The sequence below is a fragment of the Oncorhynchus keta genome, chromosome 28 (assembly GCF_023373465.1).
Source record: "Oncorhynchus keta strain PuntledgeMale-10-30-2019 chromosome 28, Oket_V2, whole genome shotgun sequence".
Classification (NCBI taxonomy): domain Eukaryota; kingdom Metazoa; phylum Chordata; class Actinopteri; order Salmoniformes; family Salmonidae; genus Oncorhynchus; species Oncorhynchus keta.
In genome coordinates, this window is record NC_068448.1 from 22,602,157 (window position 1) to 22,620,740 (window position 18,584).

Here is an 18,584-nt window from a genome sequence, read left to right on the forward strand (position 1 = left end):
GCAGGGCAGCTGGCTTGGGCCATCATTGTTTTCTGTTTTTTACTAATGACCTTCCACTGACCTTGAATAAATCCTGTGTGTCTGTGTACGCTGATGACTCAACTGTACAGTACATACTACAGCTACGACAGTCAAATAAATAACTGACACTCTTAACATAGAGCTCCAGTCAGTTTTTGAACGGTTAAACAGCAATAGGCAGGTGCTAAATATCTCAAAAACTAAACCTCATCTAGATGTATTACTGAATGTATTACTGATTTACTGTGACGATTGAGCAAGTTGAGGAGACTAAACTGCTCTGTGTAACCCTAGATAGCAAACTATCACGGTCAGAACATATAGACTCAATGGTTGCTAAAATGGGAAGAGGTCTGTCCATGATAAGGCATTGCTCTACTTTCTTGACATCTAATCCACCAGACAGGTCGTGTAGGACCTAGTTTTGTCACACCTGGACTACTGCCTAGTTGTGTGGTCACGTGCGGCAAAGAAGGACATAGGAAAATTGTAGTTGGTGCAGAGCAGAGTAGCACGTATTGCACTTAGATTTACACAAAGGGCAGATGTCAGTGGTATGCATGTCAATCTCAAAGCTGGCTCAAAGTTGAGGAGAGATTGACTGCATCACTATTGGTCTTTGTGTAACTTGTTGAAGGGTTAAAGGTACTGAACTGTCTGTTCAACTCTCTGCCACCCCAAGTAACTCAAACTAGCAATAAAATCAGATTAAGAAAAATGATAAAAGAACACTTTACAGCATGATGATTATTTGCATATATTTTGTATTGTATTATGTATTGTATTATGTGTAGTTTATTATGTATTGTATTATGTATTTTATCATGTGTGGTATTATGTCGTTTATTATGTATTGTATAGTGTATTTTATTATATATTGTAGTATGTATTTTATTATGTATTGTATTATGTAGTGTCCAGGAGTCTGGACCCAGCTGATGTACTGTATGCACAGATAGAGATACTTCTCTCCAAAGTTTTAACGAGTAGCTCAGAAAGACAGACGATGGGTGGGTGGAGTTGAGTAGCAGCTGACAAACAGGTCTGGTAGAGAGAGGAGTTATTGCTCCTTATACTAATGATAGGCCTATTGGTCTTTTCTAAGGAGAGGTCCCAGCTCTGACACCTGCACTAGGCCTGCATGCAGGGCAATATAACTGAGGCTGAGCCAGGCAGATTCCACACTGCTGTTCACTCCTCCCCCATTAGGCACAAACTGATTGAAGTACAGTGGATAGCACATTATTCAGTCAAATATAAATAAGCTAAATATCTAACATTATATTACCATTTGAACGTTGCTGTGCTTTTCAATGGTTGAAAGCACAGTGAGGCATTTGGGTGACAATTAAATGTAAAAAATCAGACATTGTTTTTCAATTGGAATTTTATTGTGCTTTCAGATGGTTGAAAACATAGTGATAACACACTGAACATTCAGCTAACTTTTGGCTGTCTTTTTGAGTGGCTGAATATAGGTTGTAATCTCATTGATCAATGTCTCAACCAAATATGACCCAATTATCCACGTTGAAGTGACGTGGTGTTCCCTGTTGGCCACCTCTCAGACCGGCTGGCTGGTGTTGCTCTGCTCCCTGTGTTACACTATTGGGTGTTTTCCAGTATAGCATCAGTGTGTCACCAGTCATTATGTTAATATCAGCCCTAGTATTATTTTTAGGGAACTGGGCTGATACCGAGGACTTGTAAAGAGCAGTATCAACAACCTCTGCTTCATCAAGATAGTTTTTTGTGAGGTGTTAATGGTGGGAGGTGTCAACCCATGTACCCGGTTAGCCATTGTTATGTAAAGTATCAGTGTCCAGGTCCTTGGAGAGCAGGTCCACTGAGGTCATGGCCCAGAGAGATACTGGAGCCAGGCCGTGGAGGTGGAAACACAAAAGTCTGAGCCATTTGGGTAAAATACTGGGGTAAGTCCTTAGTGGAAATATGCCATATGTGGGATGAGATCTTATAGTATTATTTCTCTATTCTATTCCCTTTCTCTTTGATCCAGCTTTGCTATAATGAGCAGCCCAAAAAAGTGAAAAGAATTTCATTGAAATGATGGCAGTTGATGTACGCCTACAATTGTATTACAATAAAGTTATTCCGAACTATATGAGCCCAAAACATTGTCTCTAATAAAGTGAAGCAGCGCCCACAACTACCCTAGCTCCAGTGTGGGTAGGCGGGTGCTGCAGGGACTTGTCTGAGCTGTAAAGTACATCACGGCCTGAGGAGTAGGACCATGCTCCACCTCTGGCCATCTGCCAGACACACACAGAGAGAGAGGAGGAGTGTTGTACACACAGTGCTCTTTCGGGAATGCATTACCTCCCTTTCTACTTCCTAGATAGTGACAGAGAGACAAAGATAGAGTAAAAAGACACCATTTTTAACTGAGGATCGCTGAACAACCTACGACACACACACCTGCGGACATACACATTATACAAACATGCAGTTGAGGATTCCTTTAGTCTGTCACCACCTCTGCCTCCTCTGTGACTCTTGGTCATGGCTGTAGTCATTTGGGGAGTCACTGTGCTGTGGGTGAGGAACTCTGCAGTACCACAGTGGAATACAGGCATGTCTCTGGGGCTGGACAAAGACACATCAGGCAATGTGTTCTTCTAATCCTGGACACTTGAACTTAACAGTTGAACTCACAAACCAGGGACTCTGAATCATTTTTCGGCTGCAGGATTTTTCCTTGGAAAAATAGTCTACTTTGAAAATGTCTAAAAGCCAGATTCATCTCAATGCTCCACTGGTGACAGTGGGACCGTGGAGGAGACACCGCGAAGTAAGTACTTGGGTAGATTAGTCACACCTCTGACAGAGATCTCTTCTTTTGATTGTCTGAAGTATTAGGACTAGAGTAAGAATAAAGGGCTTATTCTCACCGAAGAGAGTTATCGGGTTGAAATGTCAATTTACATAATATGTACATACACTTTTCAAATCACATTAGTGACGGGAATGTCACGAGCTGAGAGAGATTTCGGTTGACGTTCTTGCTTCGCAGCTCAAAAGTATCTTAAATGTCACAGTAGCCACTAGACAGGAGGCTAAGCATCGCAAACTATATTAGGCCTACACTATTAATTATTGGAACAGAACCATATTACACTGTTGAATAATGCAACAATTCACAAGCATGTGTGGACAATTAAAGTCATTTTTTCTTGTCTGTAGGCTACACTCAATACATTTTAGCTTCAAGACAAAAGCACAGAGTTACTGCTAACAAAATGTCTTCATCAAGTAACATTAGCATATCAAAAATGAATGATTTATCCCTCTCATATTATTATAAAGTACAGTAAACTACATTACAACATCACAACAAACCAGGCTTCAAGAAGACGAGGACCGTTGTTTGTAGATTTAATTCAAAGAGCCCATTCACAGAACTTTTTTTTAGATGAAAAGCTTGGGTTATTGCCGGTTCAAATCCCGGTCAGTATTATGGAATACTACCATGTTGATTGTTCCTTGTTCATTTAGTGGTAAAGGCAATATACTGTAAATGTCTTTGTGCCTTTAAAAATCCTATAATGTATACATATTCCAGTTGTGTTTCTGACAGTTGACTGTTCTGTATGTAGACAATGAGGATGTCATGTGTGTCTGAATATTTCAGCTGACCATAATGTTTTGACAGTGTCATCGTTTTCAACAGTGTGTTTTCCAGGACAGTGATATTTATCTTTAGGGTTTGTACTAGTTTGTACTGTTTGCATATGGCGGAGGACTCAGACTCACTCTGGACACTCAGATCATATAGTACTGTACACAAATTGTTTGGTCATGTCAGCCTTGAGTGAGTGTGCCTTTTGGATTCTGACTTCTTTTGAGGCCAGAATTCTCATATTTTTGTGTTATCCAGACGGAGGTCTGTTAAGATACTGAGTACCAACCCTAATCAACTTCTCAGCATGTGAAAGGGTGAGGGAATAATATTACATGTTGAAGCAATCTTTACTTTGGTGTGTTGACTATGAAACAGGGTCCACTTCAACCAGGGAGGGGCGGATTAGTTCACACAGATGGAATCTGTTAAAAAGTCCAGTAAAGTGTTGAAACTCTGAAATGGACGATGCCAAAGTGCCTTTAGGACGTTATAGTCCTACATAACATGTCACTGCATCGTACTTGATGCTGCATGGAAGATACAGCATTTTCCATCTTGATGTTGATGAATCGTGTGCTGGCAACCTGCCTAGACTGAGCATGATGCAGACCATCTCCTAGCATATAGATTTACAACCCAAAGAGACTCAGACATGCTGACATACTATCATTTTGTTGTTGCTATTGTCAGGGAAAATTATTTTAAACAGTATCATCAAAGGGAAGAGAGCTGTGGCTCAGACAAGACTCTCTGTGAGATGGGACGTGTATCTCCATTCAGGCTCACACGCCAGGCCCTTCAATATACTGTATCAGTTTATGTTTATCACACTGGTGATTTATGTATCTGTTGCTCTCGGAGATGTAAACAGTCTTTTTTTTAAAGGATTATTCCACTGAAAGATTCATCTCACTTCTGAGGGGAAGAAAACAATGAGTGTGTGTTTCCGCAGGGCCAGATGTGCAATGCCATGGAGAACTAATGTGTAACAAATTCATTATGTGATGGTTCTATGAAATAATATTTTATAGTAGAAAGTTCACACAGTCAGTCCTAAGACTCAGTTTGTAGTACAATGGGAACACATCCCACGCTAACGCTGATAGAATACTGAATCGAGTTTAATTTCCACTTCATCTCATTCTCCTCTCTACAGACCACAGATTTATTTGAAATGATTGAGAAGATGCAGGTAATGTATTTTGGATCTCTTGTTCCTTTATTAACTCATGTTTCTAAGCTAGGCAATGTACACTAACCAGTGATTTAGTCTCTTTTACTGTAAACTCTGCTTTTCTGGCTCTGCTCTCCTGTAACAACGGCTTGTCTTACCTGTGCTCTGTACTGGAGGTTAGCAGAGCTGGGACAGACAGTGTTGGAGAGGAGATGTCTGGACACGAGCAGTGTGCCTGACTCTGGTCAGCCCCTCTCCTGATGCTTATTCCCAGACCCTCAGCTAATTACCTAACTTCAGAGAGCCTCTAATAACCCCCTGTCCCCTGGCCTTTGAAAACTGTAGCCAGCCTCCATGCACAAACTAGAGGAATACAGGTTAACATTACAGCAGTTTACTACTTATCATAAGGCAAGACTGTGTTTGATACAGTACATTGGTGAACAGGGTGTGCTTTTTACACTGTCTGAACCTACATTTTTATTACAGTGTCATATAAAGAAACATATGACGTTATTTTAAGAGCTGTAATACAAAGTCTGTATGGAGATTGTATTACTTCTCTATTTCTAATGTATTTCTGAAGGATTATTATTCATAAACATATACATAATATTTGGGCTTGGGGATATTATATATGGGCTTGTGTTTTTATTCTGTATGTATGTTGACATAGTTATGTATTAAACCATTTCTTTGAACAGAAGATTCCTCGTCGGTTTGTATATCAGATGCCCCAGGGATTCCGCTTCTCCTCAATAACAGATCGCATATCAACGCATCAAACTCACAGCAGCAACTATCTGCTCCATCATATCAGACAGACTCACAGCCCTTTACCCATAGGTCTGTAGCCAGTATCTGTGCAGACTCATGGACTGACGGACAGTGTGGGAATTTCAGGCCACGTACTGTTCGTATGCCAAGTCTGTGTGACACAGCCCCAAAGGTGTTATTACTGCTTCCATGCCTTTCTGTCCAGATAGCTGTTAACTGGCTGCTCTGTTGTGCATCTCCCTACCAATCTCTCTCCAACTCCCCACTCTGCATCCCTTTGCTCTTCTGCTATCTGTATAAACATATGGATGGCTTTGTAACCTCTTTGTCTGTTGATAATATGATTAGTCCTCCCTGTACTTTGTTACTTCCTCTAAAACTGTGAATTCAAATGTAACTAATCTGTCAGATAAGACGTACGACACGGCTGTGAATCAGTAATGATGATGAACATCTCCAGACCTCCGATGACCTGGGTTTGGAATGTAACATAATCTGTCATGTGTAACTAGCGTGTGACAATTATCTTCTTCTTCTCTCTCTCTGTGTGTGTGTTTCTCCCTCAGGGCAACAGAATGGAGGAGCAGCGATACACCTTTCCTCCCCCACTCAAAGTACGCTCTCGCTGGGTCTCCTGACCTCTCTCTCTCTCACAATACACCCGTTGTGTCACTACTCCTCATATCTCTCTGTATCTGACTACTGACTGTCGAATTGTATTCACTCAGTGGGTACATACTGGGCACAAACTGGTTGAATCAATGTCGTTTCCACGTCAATTCAATTGAATTACGTTGAACCAACGTTGAATTGACGTCTGTGCCCAGTGGGTATGCTCGAATCCAGCAGCCCTCCCTACCAACTAATGTATAGACTAACAAGGTTAGAATACAATTATTGTTACAGAGTAATATAAACATCAACCATGCAGCATGATTGTCTGTTTATGCGTTAAACAGACAGGCACTTTGGCTGGATTCCATGGTAATAAAAGCATCACTTTAAATCAGTAGCATCAATTAAATCAGTTGTAGAGCACCACTGACTCTTACTGAGACAGATGAATAATTGATGTGTCTGTATTGTTGTCTTTACAGACTGAAGAGGACTACATTCCTTACCCCAGTGTCCATGAGGTACATACAGAGACTCAACTTCAATGCAGTCATTTCACCAGTAACATGGATGTTGGCAATTTGTGCCTCATGGTTGATATTTCAGTATTCATTGAAAATCACTATCACATTTCTTGGGGGGAAAAATGACCCTCTTGTGTCTTCTACTCTGTGTTTTGAACCAGGTGTTGGGGAGAAAGAGTGGGTTCCCACTGATTCTGCTGCCTCAGTTTGGGGGTTACTGGATCGAGGGCAACAACCATGAGCTTGGTGACAGTGCTGAGCCAGACCAGATCCAGCCTCTGTCCCCCACCACACACAAGCTGGAGAGTAACTCCACCGCCAAGATGTACAGGAAGCACTTTCTGGGCAAGGTGAGGCTGAACACTGGGACTGTTGTGTTGGAGTTTGGCTGAGTGGTTATACTGCAGGAGACCGGGGTTCGATTTCCGGTTCATCCTTTTTGCAGTTTGTCTCCTCCTCTCCTTCCATCACATATTTTTCCAACTGCCTTTAAAACACAAGACAAAACAAACACTGTCTGTAGAATAATGAGGCTACATGTGTATGAAACATTTGTTAAGCACCCTCTATTCATACAACATATTGCAGCCCAAAGGGCATACAACTGATATGAAGACACCATAACTCACATAGATTCCTATTCATTATGGTAATGAAAGTGAATGAGTGTTAGAACAATCCCAGCTGGGTAACCTAATAAGAGCTACTCTACGTGTCGGGTGGCACTTCAGAGACGGGTGGTAATGAAGAGGCTTTGCCACATGTTTCACACCAGTCAGAGTAATATGAACTAATCTAATGTGCCCATAGAGGAGAGCAGAGACCTGAATGGAATGACAGCAGTTGGCTAGCACATACAGTTGAGACATAGTTCATTAACTCATTGAAATGTGTTTGGGTTGGTGTGTGTGTGTGTATGAAAGACAGAAAATGTATCCTTCAGCTAAACTCTGTCCTTGTGCTGTGTCCCCAGGAGCACTTGAATTACTACTCAGTGGACGGAACTCTGGGACATCTGGTGTTGTCCATGAAGTATGACGAGATCGGAGACCAGGAAGACCTCCGCCTCATGCTCAGGTTAAACACCCGTAGCCTCCTCCATCACCTCCTTCTCTCTGCTGGCTCTCATCTCTCTCTCCGTTCTCATCCCTTTCCCTTCCTCCTCTTTCATCCCCACGTTCTCCTTTATCTGAATGCTGTGGATACATACAGTACATACAGTACTAAACTGTAACCATACTGGTATTGTTCACATCATTCTGTGTCTGTGCAACTGAGTAATGCAAAATGCACAGTTGTAACTGTTGTAATCAATGGAAAGTTGCTAAAAACAAGATTTTCCATTCACTTCCAGTGTTTATGAATCATTCCCTATTGTGGTGATAATCCCATCCTCATAGGAGTCATAAAGCCAGTGAGAGTGTAAACAGCACACTGTCATTTCTGCATGATGTGACAGATTTAGGCAGTGTGTGGGTGGAGGGTAGAGGGATGCGGATGTAGGGACTAGGGCCAGGGCTGGGTTAGTTACAGTGGGTAGATGATCCATTCCAGATGCACAGCCCATGTGACAGACTGACAGCTTCTAAGAAGCATAACTATGATCATGACGAGAACATGTTGTTGTGGTTGTCTAAACTACCAGGACCAAACTGGAGACATACCATGATGTTATCCCCATATCCTGTCTCACAGAGTTCCCTAACGTGGTGCAGATGGCCAAGGTGAGATCATGGTTGGGGATGAATATCAACATGTACTGTTTGTGGAAAAGATGTTGAAAAGTGTCATAATTGTACCGTGATTACATCAATTTGATCTCAGCGCAGTTATTTCTATGTTTTTCTTTTTGACCCTTAGCTTGTCTGTGAAGAGGTGAATGTGGATCGTTTTTACCCTGTCCTCTACCCAAAAGTAAGCATTAGGTTTTGAAGTGTACTCAGATAATTAACCACAGAAATATGTTTTTTACATGGATAATACAAATGTCGTACTCCTGACTATTCGTTCAATTTTTGATCTCTAAACAGGCTTCAAGACTCATTGTCAATTTTGATGAACACATTATAAGCAACAACTTCAAGTTCGGAGTCATCTACCAGAAATTTGGACAGGTGAGCCTTGGAGATACATTAGGATCATTTAAAACGATTGGGAATCAAATCATCATCATCATCATCATAATGCCAAACTCTTCAATCCCACACAGACCCCCACATTGAACAACAAAAAAGATGAATAAATGAACGAGCACTTGACTTTTCCTACCAGCACTGACTCAGCTGATAGCTACTTTCATGAGGAAAAATGTACTTACTATGACTGTGATATGTGCTTGTCCCACCTAACCATCTTAAGATCTGTCGATCTGGAGCATCAGATAAATGACTAGAATGGAAAAGTTAATGTACTGAATAAGAGCTGACCTGAGTGCATTAACACAAGTACCATCTCTTGCAATTCTCATAAGAGAATGCACAATATGCTTATCCTCCTCCCCATCACATTAATAGTCTCTCTAAGCCTAAGCCAACCATATGTTTCTCTTCAATATTCCTTCTCATTACAATAACAACCCTATTGTTTACGGCACTGAGCCAGAGGAGCTGGAGAAGCCTCAGCATAGCCTCAGTAGAGGGTCATTGTATCCTATGATGGAGCCTAGGGGGTGGAGCTCCACATCCTTGATCTATAAACTTTAAAGGAAAGGGCCACACTCAGCAGAGGCTCGACCTCACAGGGGCTCCAGGGGCCTCAAGAACCCTCTCCTCTTCTTCTCAGCACCCAGAGAGACATTAACATACAGGAGAGACACTGAGGACTGGATACACACACACTCGCACACACACACAGAGAGGTTTTATGTGATCAAAGTGTTATTGTTCCTCACTCATTATTATAGTTCACTCATTATTATTATTATTATAGTTATTATAGTTCTATTCTATTCACAATATAGCGTAAATCTTAAGTATGTTATCATGAGAGCTTCATATACAATAAGTTGTATAATCCTCATAGTGCTTTGGTCAGTGGTATTGTTTTCTGTTTCTGACTGCTGTCAACCTCTATAAACTCCTGGTTTGCAGACATCAGAAGAAGAGCTGTTTGGGAACAGTGTTGAGAGTCCTGCCTTTGTTGAATTCCTAGAGTTTCTGGGGGAGAAGGTCGAGCTGTATGACTTCAAAGGGTAAGAACTTCACCACAACGTTCTAATATACACTACCGTTCAGAAGTTTGGGGTCACTAAGAAATGTCCTTGTTTTTGAAAGAAAAGCTAATAAAAGTTCCAGTAAAATAACATCAAATTGATCAGAAATACAGTGTAGACATACTTAATGTTGCAAATTACTATTGTAGCTTGAAATGGCAGATTTTTAATGGAATATCTACATAAGCATACAGAGGCCCATTATCAGCAACCATCAGTCCTGTGTTCCAATGGCACGTTGTGTTAGCTAATCCAAGTTTATCATTTTAAAAGGCTAATTGATCATTAGAAAACCCTTTTGCAATTATGTTAGCACAGCTGAAGACTGTTGTCTGATTAAAGAAGCAATAAAACTGGCCTTTAGACTAGTTGAGTTCCTGGAGCATCAGCATTTGTGGGTTCGATTACAGGCTCAAAACGGCCAGAAAGAAAGAAGTTTCTTCTGAAACTCATCAGCCTATTCTTGTTCTGAGAAACGAAGGCTATTCCATGCGAGAACTTGACAAGAAACTGAAGATCTCGTACAACGCTGTGTACTACTCCCTTCACAGAACAGCGCAAACTGGCCCTAACCAGAATAGAAAGAGGAGTGGGAGGCTCCGGTGCACAACTGAGCAGGAGGACACGTACATTAGAGTGTCTAGTTTCAGAAACAGAGGCCTCACAAGTCCTCAACAGGCAGCTTCATTAAATAGAACCCACAAAACACCTGTTTCAAGAAGATTAAGATGGGCAAAAGAACACAGACACTGGACATAGGGAATCTGCCTAGAAGGCCAGCATCCCGGAGTTGCCTCTTCACTGTTGACGTTGAGACTGTTTTTTTGCGGGTACTATTTAATGAAGCTGGCAGTTGAGGACTTGTGAGGCGTCTGTTTCTCAAACTAGACACTGATTAAAAATCAGCCATTTCCAGCTACAATAGTCATTTACAACATTAACAATGTCTCCACTGTATTTTTGATCAATTTGTTGTTATTTTAATGGGCAAAAACATTGCTTTTCTTTCAAAAACAAGAACATTTCTAAGTGACCCCAAACTTTTGAACGGTAGTGTACATTCAATAGCAACAACCACAATTGTGCAATTGATTGTGTCTTGAACAGTGTGTTGGAAATAGATAGAGGGTTTCACTGAATGGTCCTATCTGTCTAGGTTTCGTGGTGGGTTGGATGTGACCCACGGGCAGACAGGATCTGAGTCCGTCTACCACAACTACCGCAACAAGGAGGTCATGTTTCATGTGTCCACCAAGCTGCCTTACACTGAGGGGGACACACAACAGGTACTATTACAAACCCCTCTGATCTCCTCCTACTGATGCAGACTGTCATCATCACACTGTTTATTCTGTTATGGATCATGTTTTAAATGAGTAGAACGTTGTGTACTGGTATGACATGAGTATTGGTATCCATATGATCCGTTATGATTGGGAACATCCTGGAAGCATCCATAAAGCTTATGTATATTGTATGTTTTCTTTAGAAACAGTATCTTTCTCTTTCAGTGCAGTTTTCAGTGGAGCACTACTGTATAATGTCTTACAGTGTAAACTTCCTCAGTCTTCACTCATCAGGGAAACTGTCCCAACACAAACACAGACAGACACCTTATCAGAAGAATGTCTTAAGCCTATCTAGACGAACACACACCATAAGTTATCAGGACGAACACACAATGTGTAATCAGAGCCCACAGCTGCAGTGGGAGCAGCTGATTGGTTTCCCGGAGAGTTAAGTCAATCAGAGCTGTTGTCCAGGTTGATATGGTGGAGCAGCAACCCTCCAACTGGTGTTGGTTTACCCTGGCTCATCTGTGGACAGACAGAAACCTGCCAAGACAAACAGGGAGAGAGAGGGGGAGAGGGGGAGAGACAAGGGACTCCCCAGAGTGGTAGAGAAAGGCATTTGCAACATTCAGTAGTTTGAAAGTTTTAATAAAAAACTTGTATTACTCCTACTCAAGCAATACATGACAGACAAATTCATTACTGTTCTTGAAAGCATTTCCATGTGACATGAATGTTCAATACAGCTTTGCTTTACGTGCTGTCCTGTGTTGCAGTTGCAGAGGAAGAGGCACATAGGGAATGACATTGTGGCCATAGTGTTCCAGGAGGAAAGCACTCCGTTTGTACCAGATATGATCGCCTCCAACTTCCTCCATTCCTACGTAGTGGTGCAGGTGGAGAACGCCTGCACTGGTGATGTACTGTACAAGGTGCTAAAGCATTCCTTGATTTTCACTAAACTAGCCAACCAACATCATACCAAACATACAATACTGTGACCATTGATCATTCATGGCCAGTTTGATTGTCATCTGTTAGGTGTCAGTGACGGCGAGAAATGACGTACCTTTCTTTGGACCACCCCTGCCAGACCCGGCTGTCTTTAGAAAAGTAAGTTGGCACAACTACAATCCCAACTCCATAAAACACCGGTCAGGTAGTTGTTTCTCTCTCCTCCTTCTTTTGTGTCACTCAGTCCAGTTCTCTTTTATCCCAGGGCCCAGAATTCCAGGAGTTCCTCTTCACGAAGCTCATCAATGCTGAGTATGCCTGCTATAAAGCTGAGAAATTTGCCAAACTGAAGGTGAGTTATTCAAAGGATCTCTGTCATTGTTTTCAGGAGCCAACTAAGGGACACAGGCCAGCATCCTTGGTAGACAGTGTTGCCAGCCTATCATTACATATTAACTGTCACCTGTTTGTGTTATCAGGAGCGCACACGGTCAGCCTTACTGGAGACATTGTATGAGGACTTGCACATCAACAGCCAGGCCATGATGGGCCTGGGAAGAGATGAGGACAAGATGGAGAACGGGTCCGGAGGAGGAGGGGGCTTCTTTGAAACCTTTAAGGTAACCCAGCACGGCTGGGAAAAGGCTTGGGGCAATAAGCTTAGTATGCACTGACTAATGTGTTTTTACATATGATCACTTGTTCCTGAATATGTAACAGTACTAAACGGAACACCCTCATAAAACTATTTGTAATTCATTTGAATTATGAAACTAAAACAGAGGATCATTTCCATCTTATGGAAATTACACATTTCTTTACACGCCACTATTTCTCTGTTGTTCCCCTTGGATGTACAGGTTGTTGTCTGTCTGGGGGGTTCCAAGAATGTCCTTATCTATAATACAGGACACTGGCATCAACTGCTTGATCAGTCACCATTAGTCTGTCTGGGGAACATCCTTGTGTCTATGCTCTGCTGCTCTGTCAAATGGCACACCAGCTTCTCAATGTCAAGCTTTATGTGGTGTTGTGTTCTGTCTGCAGCATTCTACCATGTGTTTGTGACATACATTTGACATACATTTCCTTCTGTTTCACCCTTCCAGAGTGAGGAGAGCGATGCTCCCTCTCCCTTCCCTGAGAAACCCTTGATAGGGCCCAGCCCTAACTCAACTCACTAACTTCTAAAGCATGAAACACACAGAGAATCTCACTGCTGATAGGTACTTATCACAGTGGAAGGCTGTTCCTTCTCTTGCTAGAACAAAAGCGGTACCTACTGCGTGCCGACATAGTAGTGACGAACCTACCGCTTCTACTTGTAGAATCGCAATGTAGAATCAGTGGCCAACAACTTCGCTTTGAGCCAATCAGAGAGTACAAACTCCAACATGCGGGAGCCAACAAACAGAAATTAAAACAGAGGGCCTTTTCTCTGTACACCCACGGATGAGCCAGTCATACTTCATAGCAATGTAAGCTATGGGATGGTAGTTAGCTAAGCACACAACACTAAATACTTCCTCCAAGCTAGCTAACCAGTAGCTAGTATTGACATTATATTTAAGTCACAGCGGATTAGCTAGTTTCCATGAGCTATGTTGCGCTAGCTAGTGAACATGCTAAAGTTAGTTAGCTAGCTAAACATTTGGCTATGGGCTGGCACAGGCAGTATGGGATTATGTTTATTCGTCATTTTGCTAGGTAGTTATCTAGCTTTGGCCATCTGGCTAGCATCAACAAGGGCTTTCTATAAAAATAGAAACATTAGCGCAGATAGCCTGGAATCTAGACCATAAGTATTACACACGGATATGCATTGGCAAAAAATGCTACTGCCACCTTCTGGTTCGGCTGTGTAAACAAAAGAGATTGACTGCCAACACTGTTCAGAGGTGCTAAATACTGTCGGCAGACAAACATTTGACAATCCTACCGGTGTGTCTGAGCTTTTGCACAATAGTCTTGCACATGATTAGACTTGGACACTCACACAGCTAGAATTACTAGACTGTCATTACCCTTGCCTTTATATTAATAGTGGATGAGCTGAGTCATCTCTTTGGATCAAATGTGTTTTTAACATTGAATGCAATTTAATATTGTTTTCATGATAAAAATTCCATGAATATGCATTGCATCAGAATGGGTCCCAGCACTGTATGCTCTGTGTACATGCCAGCTCCTGCTCCTACTTTATGTTTGCTTTGTGATGTTTATATCAAAAACAAGCTTGTTAGTTATAAGAGTTCAAGGGGAGTGCGTAGTGCGTACATGGCGAGAATGTTTTTGCCATTTGTCAGACAGATGGAATGATATGTCTGACACTCCAGTGGCAGAAGAGTTGCCCTTCTAAGTGATACAAGTGTGGCTCATGACTGTTTGAATGTTTCCTGTATGTTTGGGGATGTATTATACCACTAAGATTTTTGATGAAACTTATGATATACATTTATATCAAATCTGAGAGGAACCTAATTTGGGAAGTCACAAGATCTTTCTCTATTAAGTCACACCCCTTTGTCTAAGATGCCACATACATAGACAAGACTCAAAGAAAACATATTGATGAAGCATGAAACAAATAACAAGTGCTTTGAAAAGTATTTGTAACTAACCTCTATGTGACTCTACTGGAGGCTTTCTTCTTGTTCGTGACCATGTCTGCTGCGCTCTCCAACGCTGTAACATATGTATGTGTACTTGTTTTCTACTCTTCCTCTTTCTTCTCCATGACTCCATCATCCTCTTCTTTACAGGCCCAATTCTGTGGGCCATTTTTTTCTCTCTGCTAAAGTGTGTCTCCCTATTTCACTGTCTGTGTCACACCCGTGGTGCCCAAAGTCTCACTCTCTGTCTATATTTTAAAACTGTGCTTTTATTTGTAAAGTTCAGATATAACACATGCTTTAATGTATTTTGTTTTATTAACAAACAGTAACTTGCTGCATGTAATTAATCTCATGGTGTTTTTCTCTCTCTCTCTCACTCTCTCTCTCTGTATGACTCAGTCATTGCTTGTCCCAGGGAAAAGTCCCGGTAAACATGGACGTCGAGGCAGTGCCATAGGGATAGGAACAGTAGAAGAGGTTCATATCGAATTCTAACTACTCCCTCCTTCCTACTCTTCTTCTCTGTGTCTTATTTCTCAGCATGACTACACTGCATCCTGACAAACACTTTTCCTGTGGTTGGTCAGTGAACCACAACTTTAGGATTCCAGGGCAACCCCTCCAGAAATGCAAAAGGACGACTCCTATTCTGAAATATGTGACTTTCTTAGCAGGAGATTGCATCTATACAGTATTATACACCTATTTTTAAAGCTATGGTATTACTGAGGCTTGTGAAATGACTTGCCTCTCTCAACTGTTTGAACTACATAACACACGGTACACTAGCCTTTGATCCATATGACATCAGATATACTGTAGGTACAACACTAGCACAAATAACGTTTTGTAGAGACAAGTGGTCCGTTTAATGCCCTTATTTCCTTGTTTTGTTATTCTATTGTATTGTGTGTTCACCCTCTGTAGTCTCCACAAGCATATCTCTCAACATGCAAATCTTGTTTAGCTAATTCTCCATTTGTTTAAAACTATGAATATTAATGGTTTAGAGAACATAGATTCTTCTCAAGCTCTTTGAAGCCCACATTAAACACAATCTATTTTTCAAGTCCTTATTTTGAGAGCTTACAAAGGGAGATTGAGTGAACAAAGTGTTCAGTCAGAAAGCACATTTTAGTGGTAAGCCCTGGAGCTCTACAACTCATCTTTCATCTCATGCTCTGCTCTCGCTTGCCAATCTGAGCGGAACTGGGGCTTGTTGCTGAGCCTCTAAGTGCATATTCTAATGTTTTCTTATCTCTGTTAGCCACAACTCCAAGGCATAAGGATGGTTACTCTGTACGTAGCCTGATAAAAATGATTCATTCTTATGCAAGATAGAACATCTTGTACTTTCCGCAGAGACGGTTAAATTGTCTCAAGATTTACAGTGAATAATGATACAATACCTGGAAAGTCATGACATTTGTAAAATACAAGGGATGACATACTGTGTAATAACACCTAACGTACTAGAAACAAATGAACAGAGCATAACGATGCAATAACCACAGCATTAAAGACAGATACCATGTTCTTGGCTATTGATAGGCTGTTATTGTGAAAGATATGGTGTCATGGATGCTCAGTGGTTGTTTTCTTCTTGTCCTGTCAGTCTCTGATCATCCCTGGGAAGAGTCCAACCAGGAAAAAGTCTGGTCCCTTTAGCTCCAGACGTAGCAGTGCCATCGGTATTGAGAATATCCAGGAAGTCCACCAGAAAATGTAAGTGTGACCTAGTCATATAGCAGGGACAGGTCAATGTTCATAGATATGCATATTGATGTTGATAGATGTTTGTATATGATGTTCATACAGTGGGTATCATAAGTATTCACATTTAGTTTCACATTTTGTTGCGTTAAGATGTGGGATTTAAATTAATTTAATTGTGATGTTTTTGGAATGGTCTATAATGTCAAAGTGGAAGAAAAATGCTATCATAACGTTTTTACATAATGTTTTTAATTTATGAAAACACTAATATACGTTGATTAGATAAGTATTTACCTCCCTGAGTCAATACATGTTAGAAACCCTTTCTTGGGTAAGTCTCTAAGAGCTTTGCACACCTGGATTGTGCAATATTTGGCCATTATTTTTTCACATATTCTTCAAGCTCTGTCAGGTGTTGGGGATCATGGATAGACAGCCATTTTCATGTCTTGCCATAGATTTTCAAGCAGATTTAAGTCAACTATAACTTGGCCACAGGAACATTCACTGTCTTCTTGCTAAGCAACTCCAGTGTAGATTTAGCCTTGTGTTGTAGGCAATTGATTAAAGGTCAATTCCTCTACCCAGTGGTGTAAATCAGACTGAAGGATGTTTTGCTCTAGGATTTTGTCTGTGCTTAGCTCCATCCTGTTTTTTTTTATTGTGAAAAACTCTGCAGTTGTTGCTGATGTCAAGCATACCCATACCATGATGCAGCCACCACCATGCTTGAAAATAAGGAGGCAGTTTCTCAGAGATGTGTTGGATTTGCCCAAAACATTTAGGCCAAAAAAGTATTCCTTTGTCGTGTTTTTTTGCAGGATTACTTTTGTGCCTTTTTATTCTGTATATGTATTATTATTTTGACTACAATGTTGTTAATCCATCCTGTTTTCTCCTATCACAGCCATTGAACTGTTTTAAAATCACCAATGACCTCACAGTTTCCTTCCTGTCCTGCAGCTCAGTTCAGAAGGACAATTGTATCTTTGTTGTGTCTGGGTGGTTTAATACTTCATCCACAGCATAATTATTAACTTGACCATGCTAAAAGAGATATTCAATGTCTGATTTGTTATCTATCTACCAATCACTGCCCTTCTTTGAGGCTTTGAAAAACTCCATGGTCTTTGTAGTTGAGTCTGTGCTGGAAATGTAATACTTGACTGAGGGACCTTACAGATGTTGTATGTATGGGGAACAAAGGAAGGGGTAGTCATTAAAAAAATCATGTTTAGCCCAATTATTTCACACATTTCAGTCCATGTAACTTATGTTGAGCCAGATTTTACTCCTGATCTACATTTTAGTTATTATATTTTTATTAATTTGTTAAAATATGTATCATTTCTTTTCACTTTGACATTATGGAGTATCTGGTGTAGATCTAAATTAAATCTATTTAAATCCCACTGTGTCACGCAACAAAATGTGAAAAGCTCCAAGGGGGTTAATGCTTATGATACCCATTATATGTTAGTTATAATATCCTGTGTTTCTGTCTGATGTCCTGATCCTGTGCCTGTATCTATCTTCCTGTGCCTGGATCTATCTACCTGTCCCTGTCCCTGTATCCATCTATCGCCCTGTCCCTGTCCCTGTATCCATCTATCGCCCTGTTCCTGTCTCCATCTATCGCCCTGTCCCTGTCTCCATCTATCGCCCTGTCCCTGTCTCCATCTATCGCCCTGTCCCTGTCTCCATCTATCGCCCTGTCCCTGTCTCCATCTATCGCCCTGTCCCTGTCTCCATCTATCTCCCTGTCCCTGTCCCTGTATCCATCTATCGCCCTGTCCCTGTCTCCATCTATCGCCCTGTCCCTGTCCCTGTCTCCATCTATCGCCCTGTCCCTGTCTCCATCTATCTCCCTGTCCCTGTATCCATCTATCGCCCTGTCCCTGTCTCCATCTATCGCCCTGTCCCTGTCTCCATCTATCGCCCTGTCCCTGTATCCATCTATCGCCCTGTCCCTGTCTCCATCTATCGCCCTGTCCCTGTATCCATCTATCGCCCTGTCCCTGTCTCCATCTACCTGTCCCTGTCCC

The 18,584-nt window shown here is 41.4% G+C and overlaps 1 protein-coding gene across 12 annotated transcripts in view; it reads left to right on the forward strand.

Annotated features, from left to right (window-relative positions):
* The window catches only part of LOC118380075 (rap1 GTPase-activating protein 1-like), a 90,640-nt gene that overhangs the window by 64,683 nt on the left and 7,373 nt on the right, over positions 1 to 18,584 (forward strand). For 6 of the 12 annotated variants that reach the window (XM_052485121.1, XM_052485123.1, XM_052485122.1 and 3 more), the window contains 16 exons: positions 4,818 to 4,853; positions 6,179 to 6,226; positions 6,710 to 6,748; positions 6,913 to 7,101; positions 7,725 to 7,828; positions 8,397 to 8,475; positions 8,612 to 8,665; positions 8,782 to 8,865; positions 9,841 to 9,941; positions 11,119 to 11,248; positions 12,031 to 12,186; positions 12,296 to 12,367; positions 12,474 to 12,560; positions 12,688 to 12,828; positions 15,223 to 15,300; positions 16,439 to 16,548. In XM_052485121.1, the coding sequence (XP_052341081.1) occupies positions 4,818 to 4,853; positions 6,179 to 6,226; positions 6,710 to 6,748; positions 6,913 to 7,101; positions 7,725 to 7,828; positions 8,397 to 8,475; positions 8,612 to 8,665; positions 8,782 to 8,865; positions 9,841 to 9,941; positions 11,119 to 11,248; positions 12,031 to 12,186; positions 12,296 to 12,367; positions 12,474 to 12,560; positions 12,688 to 12,828; positions 15,223 to 15,300; positions 16,439 to 16,548 (1,508 nt within the window). Of the gene's footprint in view, positions 1 to 2,580; positions 2,831 to 4,817; positions 4,854 to 6,178; positions 6,227 to 6,709; positions 6,749 to 6,912; positions 7,102 to 7,724; positions 7,829 to 8,396; positions 8,476 to 8,611; positions 8,666 to 8,781; positions 8,866 to 9,840; positions 9,942 to 11,118; positions 11,249 to 12,030; positions 12,187 to 12,295; positions 12,368 to 12,473; positions 12,561 to 12,687; positions 12,829 to 15,222; positions 15,301 to 16,438; positions 16,549 to 18,584 lie in introns of those variants that run through there. The other 6 variants (XM_052485125.1, XM_052485127.1, XM_052485132.1 and 3 more) reach the window with 3 other exon arrangements.